A 19579-nucleotide genomic window follows, 5' to 3' on the forward strand; every position below is an offset into this window, starting at 1 on the left:
TGCGGATGTACAGTAAAAAAAAAAGGGTTTTCTAGTTTAAAATGGGAGAGATTTGAGGATGTTTAAAAATAGATGAGATAATACTTCCCAAATTGTTCTACAGATTCAAGGCAATCCCAGTCAAAACCGCAGCTGTTTCTTTTGCAGAAATTCACAAGCTGCTCCTAAAATTCATATGGAAATTCGAGGGACCCAGAATAACTGAAAAACAAGTTTTGAAAAAGAAGAATGATTTCAAAACTTAGTACAACACAGCAGAATTCAAGACTGATTGGTACTGGCACAAGGATAATCATGTAGATTGATGGAATAGAATTGAGAATCAGTCAATAAACCCTCACGTTCATGGTTAGTAGAACTTCAACAAAGGTGCCAAGACAATTCAATGGGGGGAAAGGACAATCTTTTCAACAAATAGTTCAGGGACAACTGGATTTCCATGTGCCAAAAGAAAAAAAATGAAATTGGATACCGACCTTACACCGTACACACATTCAGAATGGATGATGGATTTCAAGTGTAAGAACCGAGATGATAAAACTCTTAGAAGAAAATGTAGAAGTAAATTCATGACCTTGGTTAGGCAAAAGCATTTTTAGATATGGTATCAAAAGTACAAGTGATAAAAGAAAAAAAGAAAAAAAAAAACCAACAAGATAAATTGGCTTTCAAAATGAACTTCTGTGCTTCAACAGAAACCATCCAGAAAATCAAAAGACAAACCACACAGTGGGGGAGAACTTTTGTAAATCATATATCTGATAAGAGACTTGTATCCAGATTATATAAGGAGCCCATACAACTCAACAATAAAAGACAACCCAATTAAAAATGGGCAGAGAGTCTGAATAGACATTTCTCTTCATGGGCCTTTTTCTCTTTTCTCTTCTCTTGCCCTATAGCAAGAGGACTCTTTGGTAAGAAGACTTTCCACATTTTCTAGGCCACCAGTCAGGGGGAAATCTTCCCTGAAAGTGGCTTCTGTTTTCTGACTGATCCAAAATGTTGTAGTTTGGTCCAGAGTTATTACCAGGAACAGATGAATCACTAGGATGCATTCAGAATTGAGGTTCGAGGCCTCTAGGTTCATTGTCTTCCTCACTTGCAGGCACTTGTTATAAAGTTATTTCTCAAAACTTTAGTGCTTAGAGGAGAAACTGTGGGTTTTCTGTGGCAGAAGGTCTGTCTGTTCACTAGTTTGAAGAATACATTGTAAGTGTTGGTTTCTTGGGCATAGATGGTCTTGGGTTTCCGATATAAGCATCTGCTAGAAGAGCAGTTCATTTGAGGCAGTGAACTAAGCACTATGATGGGACAAGGCCCTGTGGTATGTTGGGGCATGCAGAAAGGATCAAGGCTCAGTTCTTCAGAGTTTACAGTCAACTGTGAGGGCCAGAGACTCAGATATATCAGGTCCAATTTGAATGAAAGATGGAGGAGGATCAACGTGATGAGTTTTACCTGGTGAAGGGGGCAGGCATTACCATGGAGAAAAGTTCCTCTGAGGATGCTGACAACCTCTACAGGAAAAGAAGGGTTTGGATGAAGAGAGCAGTGAGCATGGAGGTATAGAAGTGCAGAAAATGGTTCAGTTTTGAATGATACGCAAGGAGTTTGGACTTGATTCTTTAGGCAACGGGGAGAAATTGGTAGTGTTTGCGTAACAAGGGTGACCCAACCAGATCTTTGATGTATCACACTTTTTGGGCAGCGGAATAGAAGCAAGGCTCAGGCTAAGGAGGGCAGTTAGAGGGCTGAAATGAGAAGATAAGGGAGTGACCACAGAAGTGGAGGCGATGTGATGAATACGAGAAATATTTTGGTAGTAAAACAGATAAAACTTGATCGCCAATGAAGGAGAAGGCATCAGGAATTACAGCCATGCTTCTGACTCGGTGCCTAGGTAGGTGGTGATACACCTGAACTCTGCTATGCAAAAGGAGGGAGCCGAAGGGTAAGGTGACGGAAGACAGAGGTCAGTTTGGGCATTTCTCTTTGGAGGATTTGTGGAAATTTCCCCTGGATAGCGTGACCTGCAGGGTTGGAATTGGGGAGAAAGGTCTGGGTTGGGGACCTCTAGGAGTTGACTCAGGCTGGCAGCACCTTTCTCCCTTTGCATTGGCCTGGCCTGGTGATAAGGCTAAAATCTTGATGAGCCCATTCAGTGTAGATTCAGATTCTGTCTCTCAGCCTGCTCGTGAACATGGATAGACCCTAGCTAATGCTGGACCTCGCGACATGACTGCTTTGTTTTGCCTTCAAAGTTGACTGGCTAGATCAGGCTCTCTGTCCACGCTCACTCTTTGAGGGCCCATGATGCAACCCAGGCTCCATGCAAGCACGTCTGTACTGCACCGGACTGTGACGAGCTGTCTTAGGAGATTCTCTTGTTTTTGTTTCGCCAGTTTAAAACAGTATGCCCCACCCACCCACCAAAGTCAACCTTTTAATGGATTTTCTTTATCTCTAAAATGAGTGTGTGGGATTAGATGGTCGCTGAGGTCCTGTTCAGCTCTGCTTGGCTCTGATTTGGAAATGTCCATCTATGCAACATCAATCAGAGACAGCTTCCCACCTCACTTAAACAATTATACACACATCCACTTGTGTTTTTGTTTGTTGGCTGCAGGAGAAGGAAATGCCACGTGCATCGATTGTTATTAGTCAATACCTTGTGGCATCGGAACTGTTTTGTGACAACCTTGTGTCTCGATTTCCCAGGTTTATGTCACATCATTAGGATCTAAAGGTTCATCAGACACTGGGTGAGTTCAGGTTGGAGTGTGACTTTGTTGTCTCTGCATCTGTTAAGCTTTGAACATTTTAATAACTTCCAAAAGCTATTTACTCATTCATATTTATGAAGGGCCTTACAGAGCTGGTAAATTCTACTTTAATAGCAAATATAATAATAGCTAATATTTGAGAGATTCCTATGTGTTAGATTCCTTGCTAATCCCTTCATATATTCTGTCCAATTTAGTCTGCAAATCAACTCACCGTAGTGGAGTTTACCACTATCTCCATTTTACAGGTAAGGAAACTGAGGCACAGAGCTGTCAAGGCTCTTGGCCAAGGTGTCTCTGCTGGTGAGTGGCAGAGCTGGGACCTGCACTCAGGCTGTTTGGCTCCACAGCTGGTCACCAGTACTTATAATCCTCATCCAGTACTTATAATCTTGGAACAGCTTTGGACCAGAGTTGAGAGCCTCGTGTCCCAGTTTTTGATGTGACTCCAGCAGTGTCATCTTCAGCAAAGAACTTAGTATCTTAGAAACTGTGGTCCCCAGAGCATTGTGCCTCTTGTCATAGAGCTATCATGAGACCCCCAAGCCTCCTGGCACATAATGATGACGCTTTTTTTGGCCCACGTTGGCCTCGTTTCTGTTATGTATGTCATCCATTTTATCCCATTGGGGTGTTGAGCAATCAGGTATAATACCTTCGTTTTATGTATGGGGAGCAGGTCATTCCTGTGAAGTCAACTGAATGTGCCGGGCCCCTAGTCAGTGAGTGGGAGAACTGACGAGAAGTTGTCTCTCCTGGCTCCATGATCATTTCTCTTTCTGCTACCAAATTATTAACTGTGGGGGCCTGCAGGTTCCCACCTGATCAGGTGTCTGATCTCTGAGGTCCCAGGGTCCTGGAAGGGCTGAATGCTGGGCTCAGTACCTGGAGACAGCTACCGCATTTTTTTATTGAGATATAATTCATATAACATAAAATCCACCATTTTAAAGTCTGCAGTTCAGTGCTTCTTAATATACTCAGTAGGTGGGGCAGCCATCACTACGATCTAATTCTAGACTATTTCTGTTAACTCCAAATGAAACCCTGCACTTATTAGCAGTCACTCCTCATACCCCTGTCCCTGGCAGCCACTCCATTTTTCTTTTTCAAAGGAGTCCCCTGGCCCTCAGCTCTGACTTCTGTGGAAGAGGTTATCCTTGAAGGCCTTCCGAGCCCCTTTGGGATTTTCTCTGAGCAGTCATCATCGATATTTACCTTTCTGTGTGGAAAGGAAGAATGAACGTATCCTTTCAGTTAGCAAGGTGACTTATGCAATTTAAAAAAAAACAAACCAAAACCCTCCTCACCTTTAATATCAAGCTCCTTGCCATGTACATAGGACATAAAGATGCTCCCTGGAAATGTGTAAAAATACTCTTAGCCATGGTACCTGCATCTAAATTCTTGTTTACCGGATTTTCCTTTACATAGCAGGTAACAGAAGTTAGGTGTGCCCTGTGAATACCTGAAATGAACTGCCTGGGTTGGACTCCGCAGATGTATTGATGGTGATAGCTGTTTTGGACTGAAATGCTGATCCCTGGCTTCTGATGAACTACTGCTTTTGCATCATTACTTTCCTCTCTGGGAGTGCTTTCAATTTATTCATGAAACTAGTGGGAGCTCAGGTGGCAATAGCTAAATCCATTTAGTAATCAGAATAAGAGGAAAGCCATGTTCATGTTCCCTTGCAATGCTGCAGCGCTTAGCTAACCCAGAGGATATTAATTACTCAGCATGCTTTGAGGTGTGAAGGCATAAATTTACCAAGACAAATGTGTTCCCATCTAGACTGAGGCAACAAGAGTTAATTTAAAACAGTGCAAAAATTCAGGGAAATTGGAGACTAGCATAATTTAGCATTTTTGGTGGGAGAGCGAGACCTACTTGTTTGTGTTAAGGGAGTGAAATTATTTGCACCAGAGACATTTGAAAACTTGACCATGCATGCCAGCGAGTTTGTGAAATAGATTTCCCACAAGCGATGTTCGGGGATGTTTCTGTGGCAGGCAGGGGCTTCCTGCAGCACAGAGGTGCGAAGTTGTTTTTCCGGCCTGCAGGTTCTCCTTTTATTACTCATGGCCCCAGTGGCCCTCTGCTAGAGGGCAGGGGAAACACATGGCTTTTGCAAGCAGCCCATCAGGCGAGGTCTTGATCACGTTAAGGTAGAGCATCTTTATTTCATGGCTCATTTCAGGTTAAATCAAGCTGTGCCCCTGACCCCTCCATCAGTAAGCTCAATCTATTGGAGCTGATTTTTAGTCTTATTCTCTGAACCCAAGTGATCGGGGGCTTACGTCACAGTCCTATTTACTGGGTCATGACTTGCCCCCTCAGGGCTGAATTTGATCCTGGCCCACCTTCTGGTGGGCCCTCCCAGCTTTTAAGGGCCTGCCTCACTGTTGACCGAGTCGATTTCCTCTTTCCTATTTGATAAATAGCTCCATTTCTTTGCAGTTGTACAGATGCAGGTGCTAACCCTGCTGCCGGGCAGGTGGGTGTTCTGGCTTTCTTGGACAAACTTAAGTATAACATGGGTGTTTATGGAAGCTCCATTCAGACAGGCAAATGGAAAATCCTGAGACGACGCATCTACGCTTTACTAGTCTCTGGTGTCCCTTGCGTTCTTATTCATCGAAAGAAAAGGGTCAAGATTTTGCAATTTGAAAACAAAAGCGGTTTATGGTATTTATTCGTTTAGGATTTGTACTGGACCTTACCCCCCAAAACTGAAAGCCGCATATATGCATGAAGGTAAAAGGCAGGCGAGAAGCCATCCTTAGAGAGCAGGGGGATAGATGTCACTGGGCACTTGAGAGGCACCCGTCTCCCTGGCCAAGTTGTGACCGTGCCTCTGAAATCTTCAGCAGCCCGGGGTCCAGGCTGCCTCTGCAGTTCTCAGTCCAGCAGCAAGGAGCAGACATATCCGTTCCTCTGCAGAGATGAGTTTGCTCTGGGCGTGAAACCCAAATGGATTTGTCACAAAGTAAGATCAAGTTATCTATTGCTAATTCCGTGCGAGCAGATCAGAGACACTTTTGCAGCATGGAGACAGAGTTTGGATAATCGCAATGAACACACCTTTAGGGAGTGCCTCCTTGCTGCCAGGCCTGCGTTTGGGCATGGAGATGCCCAAGTCCTGGTCCCTGCTTCAAGCATCACTACCCATGGGACTTTCTGCGATGATAGAATTGTTATCTGTTGGCGGTGTCGAACACAGTAGCCACCAGCCCTGTGTGGCTACAGAGCATTTGGAACGGGGCTGGAATGACTAAGAACTGAATTTTAAAAATTTATCGAGTGTTGATTAGTTTTAATTTAAAAAGCCGCACGTGGCTAGAGGCTGCCATGTTAGATCTACAGAGAGGACGAGCACAAACACTTGAATGGGCAAGATTTCAGGATGAACTAAGTGGAACAGGCGGGAGAACGGAGGAGGGAGTAATTAATCAAATCCAAATGAAAGGCTACCTAAGGGGCACATCACATGGGCTCTCTCATGGATCAGACATTTCAATCAAGGCTTTGGCAGATGCTGGGTCCCAGCCAGTCCATGGCAGAATTCTGTAACAACAGCCTGCTGTGTCTTGCTTTACAGCCTTCATAAAAACGCACCCTTAACTTTAGACCCCAGTCACGGTGGGTCAGGTTGCAATATGAGGTCAAGTTTATGTTCCCTCCCAAAGGGACAAAATCCACTTCAGGACGGACACAGGCTGCTGGGTTGTCTGCGGGTAAGACCAGCAATTTCCTTACTAAATGGATCTTCTCAAGGACACGCACAAGGCCGTGTGTAATGTTTCCAAAGTCCTGCTCTGTGTGAAAGGACGTTTTCAGACAGGTGTGACCAGCTCACTGCATGCTTTTGCCGTTAAAAGAAATTCTTTGTGACCTTCTGCAGTGGAATGAGGGAACTCCTCTGCCAAATACTTGAACACTGGCCGTCCAGATACCCAGTGATTTGGGGCTTGTAAATTGAGCCTACTATGAATCAGCTGCTTTCTAATACGTGCCTGGTGCCAGAGGGTGAATCAGTGTTGTTAATGCAAGGATTCCTGTCTGCTTACACTCAAACTGAGTAGTCTAGTTACAGATCGCGTGGAAGAGGCACGGAATTTAAACCATCGGAGGTGTGGTATCTCTCAGAATATTTGTTCCCATCTTGATTTTAGCAGCTATGCTTGCTTGTAGACTCTGAACTTGTCTTCATACCTCAGGATGTAGCTTGAGATTGAATGGTTTTGTCCACAGCTGGTTTGGGTCTCTAGAATCCAAGATCAACGAGGGATTAATACTGCAAAATCATTAAATTGTTGTTTTTACTTGATGATACATAACAGAATATAGAAACAAACAGTAGCACATGGCTGAGGCTAAAAACACATTACCTATGCAAGATGTTATTTGGAAGAACCTATTCTTCCCATTCTTGGGTGAGAAAGGATAGAGTTTTGAAGGAGTACCCAGCAGGATGATTGGCTTATGATTTTGGGGGGAGGTCGATAAAGAACTTTTAAATCATCATCATAAGAGAAATACATGTACAATACTAAAAAAAAAAGGCAGAGAAGGGTTGAAATTAATAGCGAAATGTTCACATTCTCTAAACACAGCCACTGTTAACCAGTTTTTGTGTGTAAGCTTCCAGAAAATTGTTATGGCTATCCATATAGATACACAAATGAAAAATACTTCTCTGTATCTTGCTTTAGTTATTTGTTAGTACATCTTAGAGACCTCTCCCATGTCGGTATATAGACTTTTATCATTCTTTGTTTGAATAGACTTTATTTTTTTATATTATAGTTTTATTTTAGGTTTAGAGCAATATTGAGCAGAGGGTATGGAGTTTTCTCATTTACCTTCTGCCCCTACTCAGGCATAGCCTCCATTATTATTAACACCCCCCACCAGAGTGGTACGTTATTTATAATTGATTCACCTATATGAACACGTCATTATCCTCTAAAGTCTATAGTTTACATCAGGGTTCATTCTTGGTGTTGTATATTCTGTGATTTTGAACAAATTTCTAAGGGCATGTATCCATTACAGTATCACAGAGTAGTTTCACTGCCCTAAACATCGTTCCACTATTCATCCCTTCCCCCGCAGTCCCTGGCAAACAACTCATCTTTTTACTGTTTCCATAATTTTGTCCAGAATGTCATAATAGTGAGAATCAAACAGTATGTCGCTTTTACAATTTCTTTCACTTAGTAATAGGCATTGAAGATTCTTCTGTGTCTTTTCATGGCTCGATAGCTGATTTCTTTTTAGCAATGAAGACTATCCCATTGTCTGGAGGTGCCACAGTTTACCCATTCACTTAAGGACATCTTGGTTGCTTCCAAGTTTTGGCAGTTATGAAGACAGTTGCTGTAAACATCCATGTGCAGGTTATGTGGGCATAAGTTTTCAACTCCTTTGGGTAAATGCCAAGGAGTGCAATTACTGGCACATATGTATATATGTTTAGCTTTGTTAGAAACCACCAGACTGCTTTCCAAAGTGGCTGTACCATTTTGCATTCCCACCAGTAATGAATGAGATTTCCTTTGGTTCCACATCCTTGTCAGCACTTGGCATTGTCTGCGTTCCAAATTTTGGCCATTCTCATTGGTGTATAGTGGTATCTTGTTTTAATTTGAATTTCCCTGCCGACATATGATGTAGAGCATGTTTTCATATGCTTGTTTGCCATCTGTATATCTTCTTTGGTAAGATATCTGTGAAGATCTGACTAATTTTTCTCTTGGTCAGCTGTTGTTTATGTATATAGCTTTAGAAACACTCCAATAAGGAATATACCAACTCTGGTTCATATCTTTATTTTTCTTTGTCTCCTTTTTTCCATAATTATCGATATATAATTGACATACAACATTGTATAAATTTAACGTGATGTAATTGTGTAATGTACAATACGATGATTTGATACATGTATATGCCGTGAAATGATGATCACAGTAAGATTAGTTAACACCTTCACCAGCTCACATAATTACCATTTGTGTGTGTGGTGACAACATTTAAGATCTACCCTCTTAGAAATTTTCAACTATATAATACAATATTTTTAACTGTAGTCACCATACTGTATATTAGATCCCCAGATATTCATCTTATAATTGGAGGTTTATACCCTTTCACCAGCATCTCCCTGTTTCTCCTACCACCCGCCCACAGCCCTTGGAAATCACCGTTCTACTCTCTCTGTTTCTATGAATTCGGCTTTTTAGATCCCACGTATAAGCGAGGTCATACAGTGTTTGTCTTTCTCTGATTTATTTCACTTAGCATAATGCCCTCAGAATCCATTCATGTCGTTGAAAAGGCAGAATTTCCTTCTTTTCGTGGCTGAATAATATTCCATTGTGTGCGCATATGCATGTGTTACATTTTCTTTATCCATTCACCCATCGATGGACACTTAGGTAGTTTCCATGTTTGGGCTATTGAGAATAATGCTGCAGTGAACATGAGGGTGCGGCTATTTCTTGGAGATAGCAATTTCGTTTCCTTCAGCTCTACACCCAGAAATAGAATTGCTGGGTCATATGGTAGTTCTCTTTTTCACTTTTTGAGGACCCTTTATACTGGTTTTCATAGTGGCGACACCAATTTACATTCCCACCAACAGTGCACAAGGGTTCACTTTTCTCCACATCCCTGCCAACAGTCATTATTTCTTATCTTTTTGATAATAGCAATTCTAACAGGTGTGAGATAATGTTTTATTGTGGTTTTGATTTGCATTTCCCTGATGATTAGTGATGTTGAGCATCTTTTCATGTACCCGTTGGTCATTTGTATGTCTTTAGAAAAATGTCTATTCAGGTCCACAGGAGTGGCCCAGAGAATGACTAGATGCCAGGGACCACTGGGGCGTGACCCATTTTTTAATCGGATTGTTTTTAAGTTTCAAGTGTTCTCTGTCTATTTGGGATAATGGCCTTTTATCAGATATCTTTTTGAAAATATTTTCTCCCAGTCCGTGGCTCATGTCTTCATTCTTTTGACAGTATCTTTTGCAGAGCAGAATTTAATTCTAATGAAGTCCAGCTTATCGATTTTTCTTTCATGGGTCATGCCTTCGGTGTTGTTTCTAACGAGTCATCACCAAACGCAGGTCTAGATTTTCTGTGTTATCTTCGAGGTGGTTTTATTGTTTAGGTCTGTGATCCATTTTGAGTTAATGTTTGCGAAGGATGTAAAGTCTGTGTCTAGATTTATGTTTTTGCATGTGGGTGTCCAGTTCCAGCACCATGTGTTGAAAAGACTGTCTTTTTTCCGTCGTGTTGCATTTGTTCCTTTGTCAATGATTAGTTGACTATATTTATGTGGGTCTATTTTGGGGCTCTTTCTTCTGTTTCATTGATCTTTTTTTTTTCTCTTGCTCAAACCACACTATCTTTATTACTCTAGTGTTATAGTAAGTCTTGAAGTTGGGTAGTGTAAGTCCTCCAACTTTGTTCTTTTCCTTCAATACTGTATTGGTTATTCTGGGTCTTTTCTCTCTCCATATAAGCTTTAGAATCTGTTCGTCAATATCTTAACTCGCTGACATTTTGATTGTGATTGTGTTGGATCTATAAATCAAGTTGGGAAGAACTGACATCTTGACAGTATTGTGTCTTATTTCTCCTTCGATTTCTCTCATCAGAGTTTTATAATTTTCTGCATATAGATCTTATATATTTTTGTTAGATTTATACTAGCTATTTATTTTTGGGAGGGGCTGCTTATATAAATAGTGTTGTGTTTTTAATTTCAAATTCCACTTGTTCGTTACTGGTATGTAGGAAAGCAATCGACTTTCGTATATTAGCCCTGTATCTTACAACCTTGCTGTAGTCACTTACTAAGTTCCAGGAGGGTTTTTTTAAATTATTCTTTTGGGATTATCTACATAAACATCATGTTCTCTGTGAACAAAGACAGTTTTATTTCTTCCTTCTCAGTCAGTATACCTTTTTTTGTTGTTGTTGCAGTAGCCAGGACTCCCAGTATGATTTTGAAAAGCAGTGGTGTGAGGGGATATCATTGCCTTGTTCCTGATCTTAGAAGGAAAGTTTTAGTTTCTCACCATTAAGTATGTTAGCTGTAGGTTTTTTGTAGATATTCTTTATTAAGTTTGGGAAGTTCCCTTCTATTCCTAGTTTACTCAGGGTATCCCAGTCTTTTAAATAGTTAGAGAACTTTTCATTGTAGTAAAGAACTATATTTTATTTAATCATTCTTCTTTGATGAGCAACACTTGGTCTGTTTCCATTTCTTTTTGCTATTGTAACCAGTATTGCCATGAACATCCTCATCCATATCTTTTTGGGCACATGTACAAGTATTTTTCTGTAACAGGTAACTAAAAATGTAATTGTTGGGTTGAGAAATGTGCATATTTAAATTATTTTTAATTTTTTAAATGTCGATACAATTATAAGCCTACAGGAAACTTGCAAGTACAATACAAGGGATGTTCCGCCCCCCGCCCCAAATCATTTGAGAGTGAGTTGCATACCTGATGCCCCATCACCACCATCCCCCGCACCATACAGTATACTTTAGAGTGCATTTCCTATAAAGAAGGACATCCTTTTATATATCCTCAGTGTAACCATCTGAATTAGGAAATTCACATTGATACATTACTACCACCTAGTCCTCAGACACCATTCAAGTTTCACCAGTCGTCCCAATGTCTAATACAGGGAATTCCCATTTACTATTCCCCTAGATTCCCTACTTTTACCACATTTGCTCTGGTGTGTCTATGTAGTTTGAATTTTTTTTTTCTGAATCATTTCAGAATCAGTCAGAAACGTGATGCCCATCACCTCTTGACACTTCAGTGTGCCTTTTCTGAAAACAAGGACACCCTCCTCCATGACCATAGTACATCCATCAAGATCAGAAAGTTGACAGTGATCCAATATTACCATCTAGTCCACATACCTCATCCAAATTTCGCTGATTGTCCCAATAATGGCCTTTATAGGTTCAGGATCCAATCCAGGATCATCTGTTGGATTTAGCTGTCACAGTTTTCCTGATCTCAGGGACTGCAGTCTTTCGGTGCTTGTTGTTCAGTGCTGAAAATTGTTGCCTCATGTTTTCTCCATTTTCTGGTTTATGATGTCTGTTAATCTGATACCAGTTACTCCATCATAGCAAGAAGCAAAAGTCTACTTTAGAATTTTAGAAGCTATTAAGTGCTATGACTTTTATTTTCTCGATGGATTATATGCTTTATTCTTATAAAACATTGCTCTTTTCCTATTTAGAAGTTTGAGTCTTGAATTTTATATTAATTTTACCACATCTGTTCCTTCCTGTTAGCATTTGCATTGTATATATTTCTCTATTCTCCTGGATCTTTTTTTTGCCATTTTATTTTAGATTTATATTTTGTCAACAACACGTAGTTATCTTTTTATCCCATTTACCGTTTGATAGAACATTTACCCTATTTATACTCATTTTTTGTTATGATTATATTATGTTAAAGTTTGTTTTCCATTTAACATATTTCCTATTTAAGATTTATGCGTCTCGTTTTTTTCCTGTTTGTCTTTTTGGATTGATTTTTTTAGTCGGTGGTGTTTACCTTTCATGGTTTTTTCTTGAATGAGTTAGAGGTTAATATCCTGTAGCTCTTCTTTTAGTGGTTACCCTTATTTATTTATTTTTTTGCTATAGGAAATGGATTTTTAAAAATAAACTTTATTTTTAGAACAGTTTTAGATTCACAATGCAAAGCTAGTACAGTGAGTTCCCTTAAGCTCTGCATCCAGTTCTCCCTATTATTATTCTATATTAGTATGGTACATTTGTCACAATTAACCAATATTGATACACTATTATAAACTAAACTCCGTACTCTATTCAGATTTCCTTAGTTTTCATCTAAAGTCCTTTTTCTGTTACAGGATCCAGTCCAGGGTACCACATAACTTTCCATCTCTATATCTCCTTAGGCTCTTCAGCCTATGCCAGTTTCTTAGACTTTTCCTTTTTCTATTAGGGTTGGCATTCAATACTTTATATTAGTTTCAGGTGTATAGCATAGTGGTCAGATAATTATATAATTTACAAAGTGATCCCCTCAATTAGTTTAGTACCCACCTGGCACCATACATAGTTATTACCGTATTATCAACTGTATTCCCTATGCTATACTTCACATCCCCATGACCATTTTGTAACCACCAATTTGTATTTCTCTTTTTGACGACCTTGATAGTTTTGGGGAATACTGGTCAGGTATTTTGTAGGATGCCCCTTGGTTGGAATTTGTTTGCTGTTTTTCTCATGATTATGCTGGGGTTATGGGTTTTTGAGAGGAAGATCACACACATATAGCACCCTTTTTATCGCATCATACCAAAGGTATATACTAATCACTATTAGTATATACTCATCACTATTACTCATCACTATTGATACTATGATTGCCCAGTCGATTTAGTGTTTGTCAGGTCTATCCACTGTAAAGTTACTTTCTGCACCTTCTTCACCTTCTCATACTGTAATCTTTGGAAGGATGTCAAAACTTACGGAGGTAGGGAGTTATGCTTCACCTCCTTGAGGGAGAAGTATCTACATAAATGAATTTGAATTCTGCTCTCTTTCTGTATTTGCTCAATCATGGATATTTATTTTATACTTAGGGTTATTATCCAGTACTACTTTATTGCCTAAATTATTCCATCTCTCACCATTGAGAACTCTTTCAGTTAGTGCTCTGCCCCTTTGGCATATACCCATCAACATCAATATTTTTAGAAGTACTTCCTGGCATTATAACATGCTTCAAGCTCATATATTTCCTGTGCTCAATCCTAGAATCAGCCATTTCTCCAAGGAGCTCTGGTCCCTTTTATTGGAGAATAGTATTTAGAAACCAAGATCTGGGTGCTTGGTGTGCTCCTCGCTACTGGGGTGTTATTGCTTCCAGACCTCTCAGCTGACAGAGCTAGGGAATATATGTCTGCATAGTAACCCAAATATTTCTATATGTAACCATCTCTGTGTATATATATGTGTATATATATGCATGTATATTTTAAGCTAAACATGATTCATACTGAGGTCTCTAAGTCTAATCGATCATTACATGGATCATTCTAGCCTTATCTGTAACCTCGCTCTCCAACAGTGAGAAACCTGGCTTCTGCAATCCACCATCTACTTATTTGTTCAGTTCCAGTACACATGCATAGTTGTTTGCTTGGGACTTGATGATGTGTATACCCCTGTGGAAAAGTGCATGCTCATCCAGAGGGAATGACAACTGACAAATTTCACAGCAGGCAGGGTTGGGCAGATGGGTCCACTTCCGAGGACAGATTGTTCTTGTGAAAAGATTTTCCCCAGACCTTTTCAGTTATGTGTAATCGGTCAGAGCTACTAGTCTAGGTATGGGTGCTGGGGTTGGTGGGAGGTACCCCGAATTTACAAAATGCAGAGCAGCCTTTGTAAGACCTGGGATGGGTAAAAGAATTTAGCCCATTATCAGTGGAGCTTTGGGTTCTGATACTTCCTGTTGCAGACGTCATACACTCCATGGAGAAATACTTCTGTAAGATTGTGTTCCGTACATTTGAGCCTTCAAACTTCTAGTGGACTGAAAAATGTGTGTTGATTTGTTGGGGATAAGTCACTTGCAGAAGGATAGCAACTCAGTATATCTTTGGATGATTTCAACTGATTTCCTTTTGTGGGGTTACCTTCATGACACTGTCTAAAGGGAAACGACCTTACGAGAAAGTATTTCAGTATTATTTCGTTTCATGCAAAGATAGTTAATTTTTATTTCTTTTAATTTTTAGGATCCGGAGACTTGAATGATTTAGATCTGAGGGATGCATTGAAAGAAACTGCCTCAGTAAAGCGTGAGTAGTAGATTAAATAAACTATTAAAAGTAAACAATAGTGATTAACGTGCACCAGCCGCTTAGAATACATACTCAAAGAAAACAACAGACGGCCTGTATTTCACTTGATCAGATAAAATATGGTTATCATAAATTGCATTATTTAAAAGAAAATCTGAATATTTAAAATCCATTGCTTCCTTTGTGGAGAATACCAAACAGTGTGTTAAAACCGATATAGCATTTTCTCCGGCGCAACTCATAGCCCACCCCGGTGTAACATGTCAGTAGTGGCCTTTGAGAACTGTCTTCCCTAGCTCAGAAAACGGTACTTTGAAGTGAATAAGGAATTTGTTTCTCTTTTCAGATTTTTTTATGATGCTTTTCTTAAAATGGTGTCTACATATAATCTCTCAAATGCTAAATAAGCTTTGTCATCAGTTTCTCTTTAAGTCTTTTGGAAATTTTTAAATCATTTTTTCAAAAAAATACATGGATGCTTAGAAAGTAAAGATTTCCTTTACTTTCTAAAGCTGAGATTTCCCTTGACCCCTCCCAATCCTACTAACACCTACTCCCATCCCAAGAAGGAACTGCCGATTAGCTTTCTATGCTGTTACGTACATCTATACACATAGATATTTTGGTGTCTGTTTTTGTTTGTTTGTTCGTTTGTTTGTTTGTTGTACATAGGGTGTAGGGCTTTTTCATTTAGTTATATGCATGTTAATTTACAACTTGTTTTTTTTCTCAGTTTAATATGTATCAAATACCTGAGTGACTGTATCTATCTGTGTTAGTTTCCTAGTAATAAAGTGCCACAGACTGGGTGACTTACAACCTCAGAAATTCATTCTCTCTCAGTTCTGGAGGCAAGAAGTCCAAGATCAAGGTATTGGCAGGGCCATGCTCCCTCTGAAGGCTCGAGGGGAGAGTCTTTCCTCTTCTATCTCCTGGTGGTGGCAGCAGTCCTTGTCACCTTTCGGCTTGCCTCTGCAGCACTCCGGTCTCTGCCTCCATCTTCACATGGCCTACTCGTGTGTGTTTGTGCACATGCGTGTGTGTGTGTGTCTGTCCGTCTTCTGTCTCTTACAAGGACACTTTCCGTTAGATTTAGAACTCACCTGGATAATCTTGAATGATCTCATCTCAGGATCCTTAATTATATCTGCAAAGACTCTTTCCCAGATAAGGTCACATTCATGGGTTCTGGGGGTCAGGACTTGGCTGTATATTTTGGAGGCTACCATTCAGCCTACTGCATATCCATATACTATATCACAGGCACAGACCTGTGCTTCGTGGAGCTGACATTCCAGTGGTGTGGCTTTGGCCATGGCCAATGGTGCCGTTTCCTTACTGGCAGACATGTGGTTTGTTTTTGTTTTGCACAATTACAAGTTGGGCTTCAGTGAACAATTCTTGTCCATATCTTTTGCGCCCAAGTATAATGGAACTAGGAGGCCAAAGGGTATATGTATTATATATTTTAATAGATTCTGCGAAATTGTTTCCAAAATAAATGTATCATTATATGCTCCTACCGATACTGTTATAAGAGTACATTTTATCCCAGATTTTACCACCAGATTTTACCAATCAAAAACATTTTACTAATACGATGGACAGCATAGTTTATTGCTTATTATACATTTCCCTGATTATACTAAGAAGGAGTACCATTTCATATATTTATCAGCTGTTTGCATTTTCCTCTTTGGTGAACTGTCTTTTCATATCCTTTCTGGGTTGCTTGGGGTTTTTTTATGAGTTTGTGGGATCTTTTTGTATATTCTGGATTGAGAAAGGCAGGACCTCTGGAGCCAGACTTCCTGTGTCTGAACCTTGTCCTTACCACTTATTAACTGTCACCTTTGCTGAGTCACCTTACTTCTCTGCTCCTCAGTGGCCTCATCTTATACACGAAGTTAATAAGCCTTACCTCCTAGGGTGATTGTCAGGATTAAATGACCTGGCCCATGCAAAGTGCTTAGCACAGGACTTGGTAAAAGGCGGGTGCTTGGTTATTATTATTATTCTTTGACTGACTCGATTGGGAGGACTGGGTCTCCAGTGTAAGAGTCAAGCTGAGGAACACTCACCTACTTAAGTTGATCAACAGACTCAATGCAATTCTTGTCAAAATCCCAGCTCGAATTTTTCAGAAATGGACAAGCTGACCCTAAAATTCATATAGAAATTCACAGGGCCCAGAATAACCAAAAAAATCTTGCAAAAGAAGAAGAAGTTGGAGGACTCACACTTCTCAATCTCAGAACTTACTACAAATGTGCAATAATCAAGGTAGTATGGTGCTGGCATAAAGACAGGCATATAGAGAGAGCTCAATGGGATAGAACTGAGAGTCTAGAAATAAACCCTGTTTATATCTATGGCTTTTGACAAAGATGTCAAGACTATTCAATTGGGGAAAGAATAGTCTCTTCAATAAATTATGCTGGGTCAACTGGATAGCCATGTGCAAAAGAATGAAGTTGGACCCCTGCCTCACACCTTATACAAAAATTAATTCAAAATAGATCATGTACCTAAAACTATAAATCTCTTAGAAGTTCGTTTTATGTATGGTGTGCAAGAAGATCTTAGGGTGTTCTCAGGTGTTTGCTGAGCATGCACACTGTCCTATACACACAGGTGGCCTTTTAGATTGCTAGGGAAATAAATATACTTAATTTATAACCAGCTATGACTTTAATGAAATTGTTCATCTCCAAAAATAAACATGACCTAAAACAAAAAGAAACTCGTTAAGTAAAAACAGACCCTCAAGTAACAAATATGTTAATTTCCTGATGGAAAGACTTTTAAGTATTTACATCACCTTTTCAGTCCTGTGCATGACCCTCTGATCTCATCAGCACCCATAAGACAGTGTGTCTGGGACCCATAGGCCACTGGCACATGATGTCTTTGGTTGAATGACATCCTTCAAGACCATATCACTCTGCCATCCTTTTTTTTTTTCGATTTTAGCTTATGTTTCATGCAACTGAAGTTTTGAAGAGATAGGCCTGTGCATCTCTCATTGGCTCAGTTATTTTTCCAGTAGAGAATGTTCTTCTTTGTATATTGTACATTTCTTGTTTAAAGAATCCCTGAACCACGTAGGTCAGGCTATTGTAAATGACCTTCATCCATTCAACAATGGTTATTGAGTGCTTGCTTGCTGCCAGGCACTATTCCAGGTGTAGGATATACCACGTGGACTAGGTCAGTGACTTGATGAAGTTATTCTCTCTGGAAGGACACAGTACATAAAATAATTTTAGATATTTTACAACAAATACAACAGGATGATGGGACAGGAAAGGGCCAAAGGATGTGGTATAAGGGGTGACTGTGTCAGATAAAGTGGTACAGGCCTCTCTGATGAAAGGTGACGTGCAAGGAGCTCGGAAATGACCCTTTGAGGCCAAGGAGTTAGGTATAACAGCGCTGTGGCAGAAAAGAACTGGGTTGGCTCTAGGGCCTGGAAGATGGTCTGTGTGGCTAGAAGTGTGAAGAATGTTAGAGAAAAGACAGAGAAATTGGCAGGGGCTGGATCATAAAGGGTCTCCTAATGCATGGTGACGCTGTATTCTAAGTGATAGGGGAAGCTCCTGGAGTATTTTTTAAACAGCTTTATCAAGGTGTAATTCACATACCATACAATTTACCCATTTAAAGTATACAATTCAGTGGTTTTTAGCATATTCACAGGGTCGTGCAACCATCATCACAGTCAATTTTAGAACAACTGGTCAGGTTCTCAAAAAGAAACACTGCACCCTTTACTTATCACTCCCCAGTCCCCTGACTGTCCCTTTTCCCCAAAGCCACTGGCACCCACTGATCTCTTTTCTGTCTTTATGGAGTTGCCTATTCTAGTCATTTTCTATCAATGGAGTCATGTAACATGTGGACTTTGTTTGCTTTCTTTGACTTAGCATAACATTTCCAAGGTTCATCCACGTTGTTCCTCCTTTTCTTCCTTTACTTTCTCCTTCCTTCTGTCTCTCTTTCCCTCTCCATTTCTTTTCTCCTCCCTTCCCCCTCCCTCCCACCATCGCTTCCTTTTTCCCTGTGTGTGTATTCATCTCACAGGGGAACACACTTCTGCTCTTGCCGAATAAAGCTGCTTACAAGTGGGAAATTCCCATTTCCTTGGAATACCATGGACACCATCATTTAAGCCACCTCCGGGGCAACCCGTCCGGTGGTTTACTGTTTTGTTATAGCACATATTATAAAGAATCACTCCTGATAGGAGTGCCATATTGCTGGCAGCATTTGCTGGGCAGCAAAGAATCCTTTCTAAGTTTGTCATTTTGAAAAAGGCTTCACAGAAATAAGGTTTCTTTATTTTAGGAGCTCACTGCTTTGAGGAAGTTGACCTACTATTCTAATTCCTTGATAAGTAGCTAGACTTCCCTCATCTCAATTATGGATGATAATAAATCCCATTTAAAGGCTAATGACAAGAAAATCTGCAGTTAATAGTATCTTACAAAGTGCACAAACCTAAGCTCATGTTCAACAGTACCGCAGGCTCAGGCTTTGACAGAGCAGCTGGCTCCACATGCGTGTAAGGAGCGCCCTCTCCTGAAATGGCACCTGCAGGTCTTCAGAAAAACCAGACTCCTCCATGAACGGTGCGTAGTAGGGCAGGACTTCCCAGGGATGGAGATGCAGATTGAACAGAATTGAGAGTCTGAAAATAAACCCTTACATCTAAGGCCAGTCGATTTTTTTTTAAGCCAGAAAAGCAAATATTTTTACACAAGAGCTGTTTGAGTCCTACGTATTTTAAGCTAATATTACATAAGTAGCAATTGTTCTTCTGAAAGTTCCTCAGATAATGAATGGTTTAAGTAACATAATTTCTTTTCCCACCTTATACACATCACCATAATA

General features: G+C 40.1%; 1 protein-coding gene across 1 annotated transcript in view; it reads left to right on the plus strand.

Annotated features, from left to right (window-relative positions):
- Nucleotides 1-19579, plus strand: part of CD99L2 (CD99 molecule like 2) — a 98400-nt gene that overhangs the window by 32671 nt on the left and 46150 nt on the right. Inside the window, exon 2 of the mRNA XM_011383606.2 lies at nucleotides 14621-14683. Coding sequence (XP_011381908.1) covers nucleotides 14621-14683 — 63 coding nt within the window. The remainder of the gene's footprint in view (nucleotides 1-14620; nucleotides 14684-19579) is intronic.

Source organism: Pteropus vampyrus, unplaced genomic scaffold (assembly GCF_000151845.1).
Source record: "Pteropus vampyrus isolate Shadow unplaced genomic scaffold, Pvam_2.0 Scaffold529, whole genome shotgun sequence".
NCBI classification, from domain to species: Eukaryota; Metazoa; Chordata; class Mammalia; order Chiroptera; family Pteropodidae; genus Pteropus; species Pteropus vampyrus.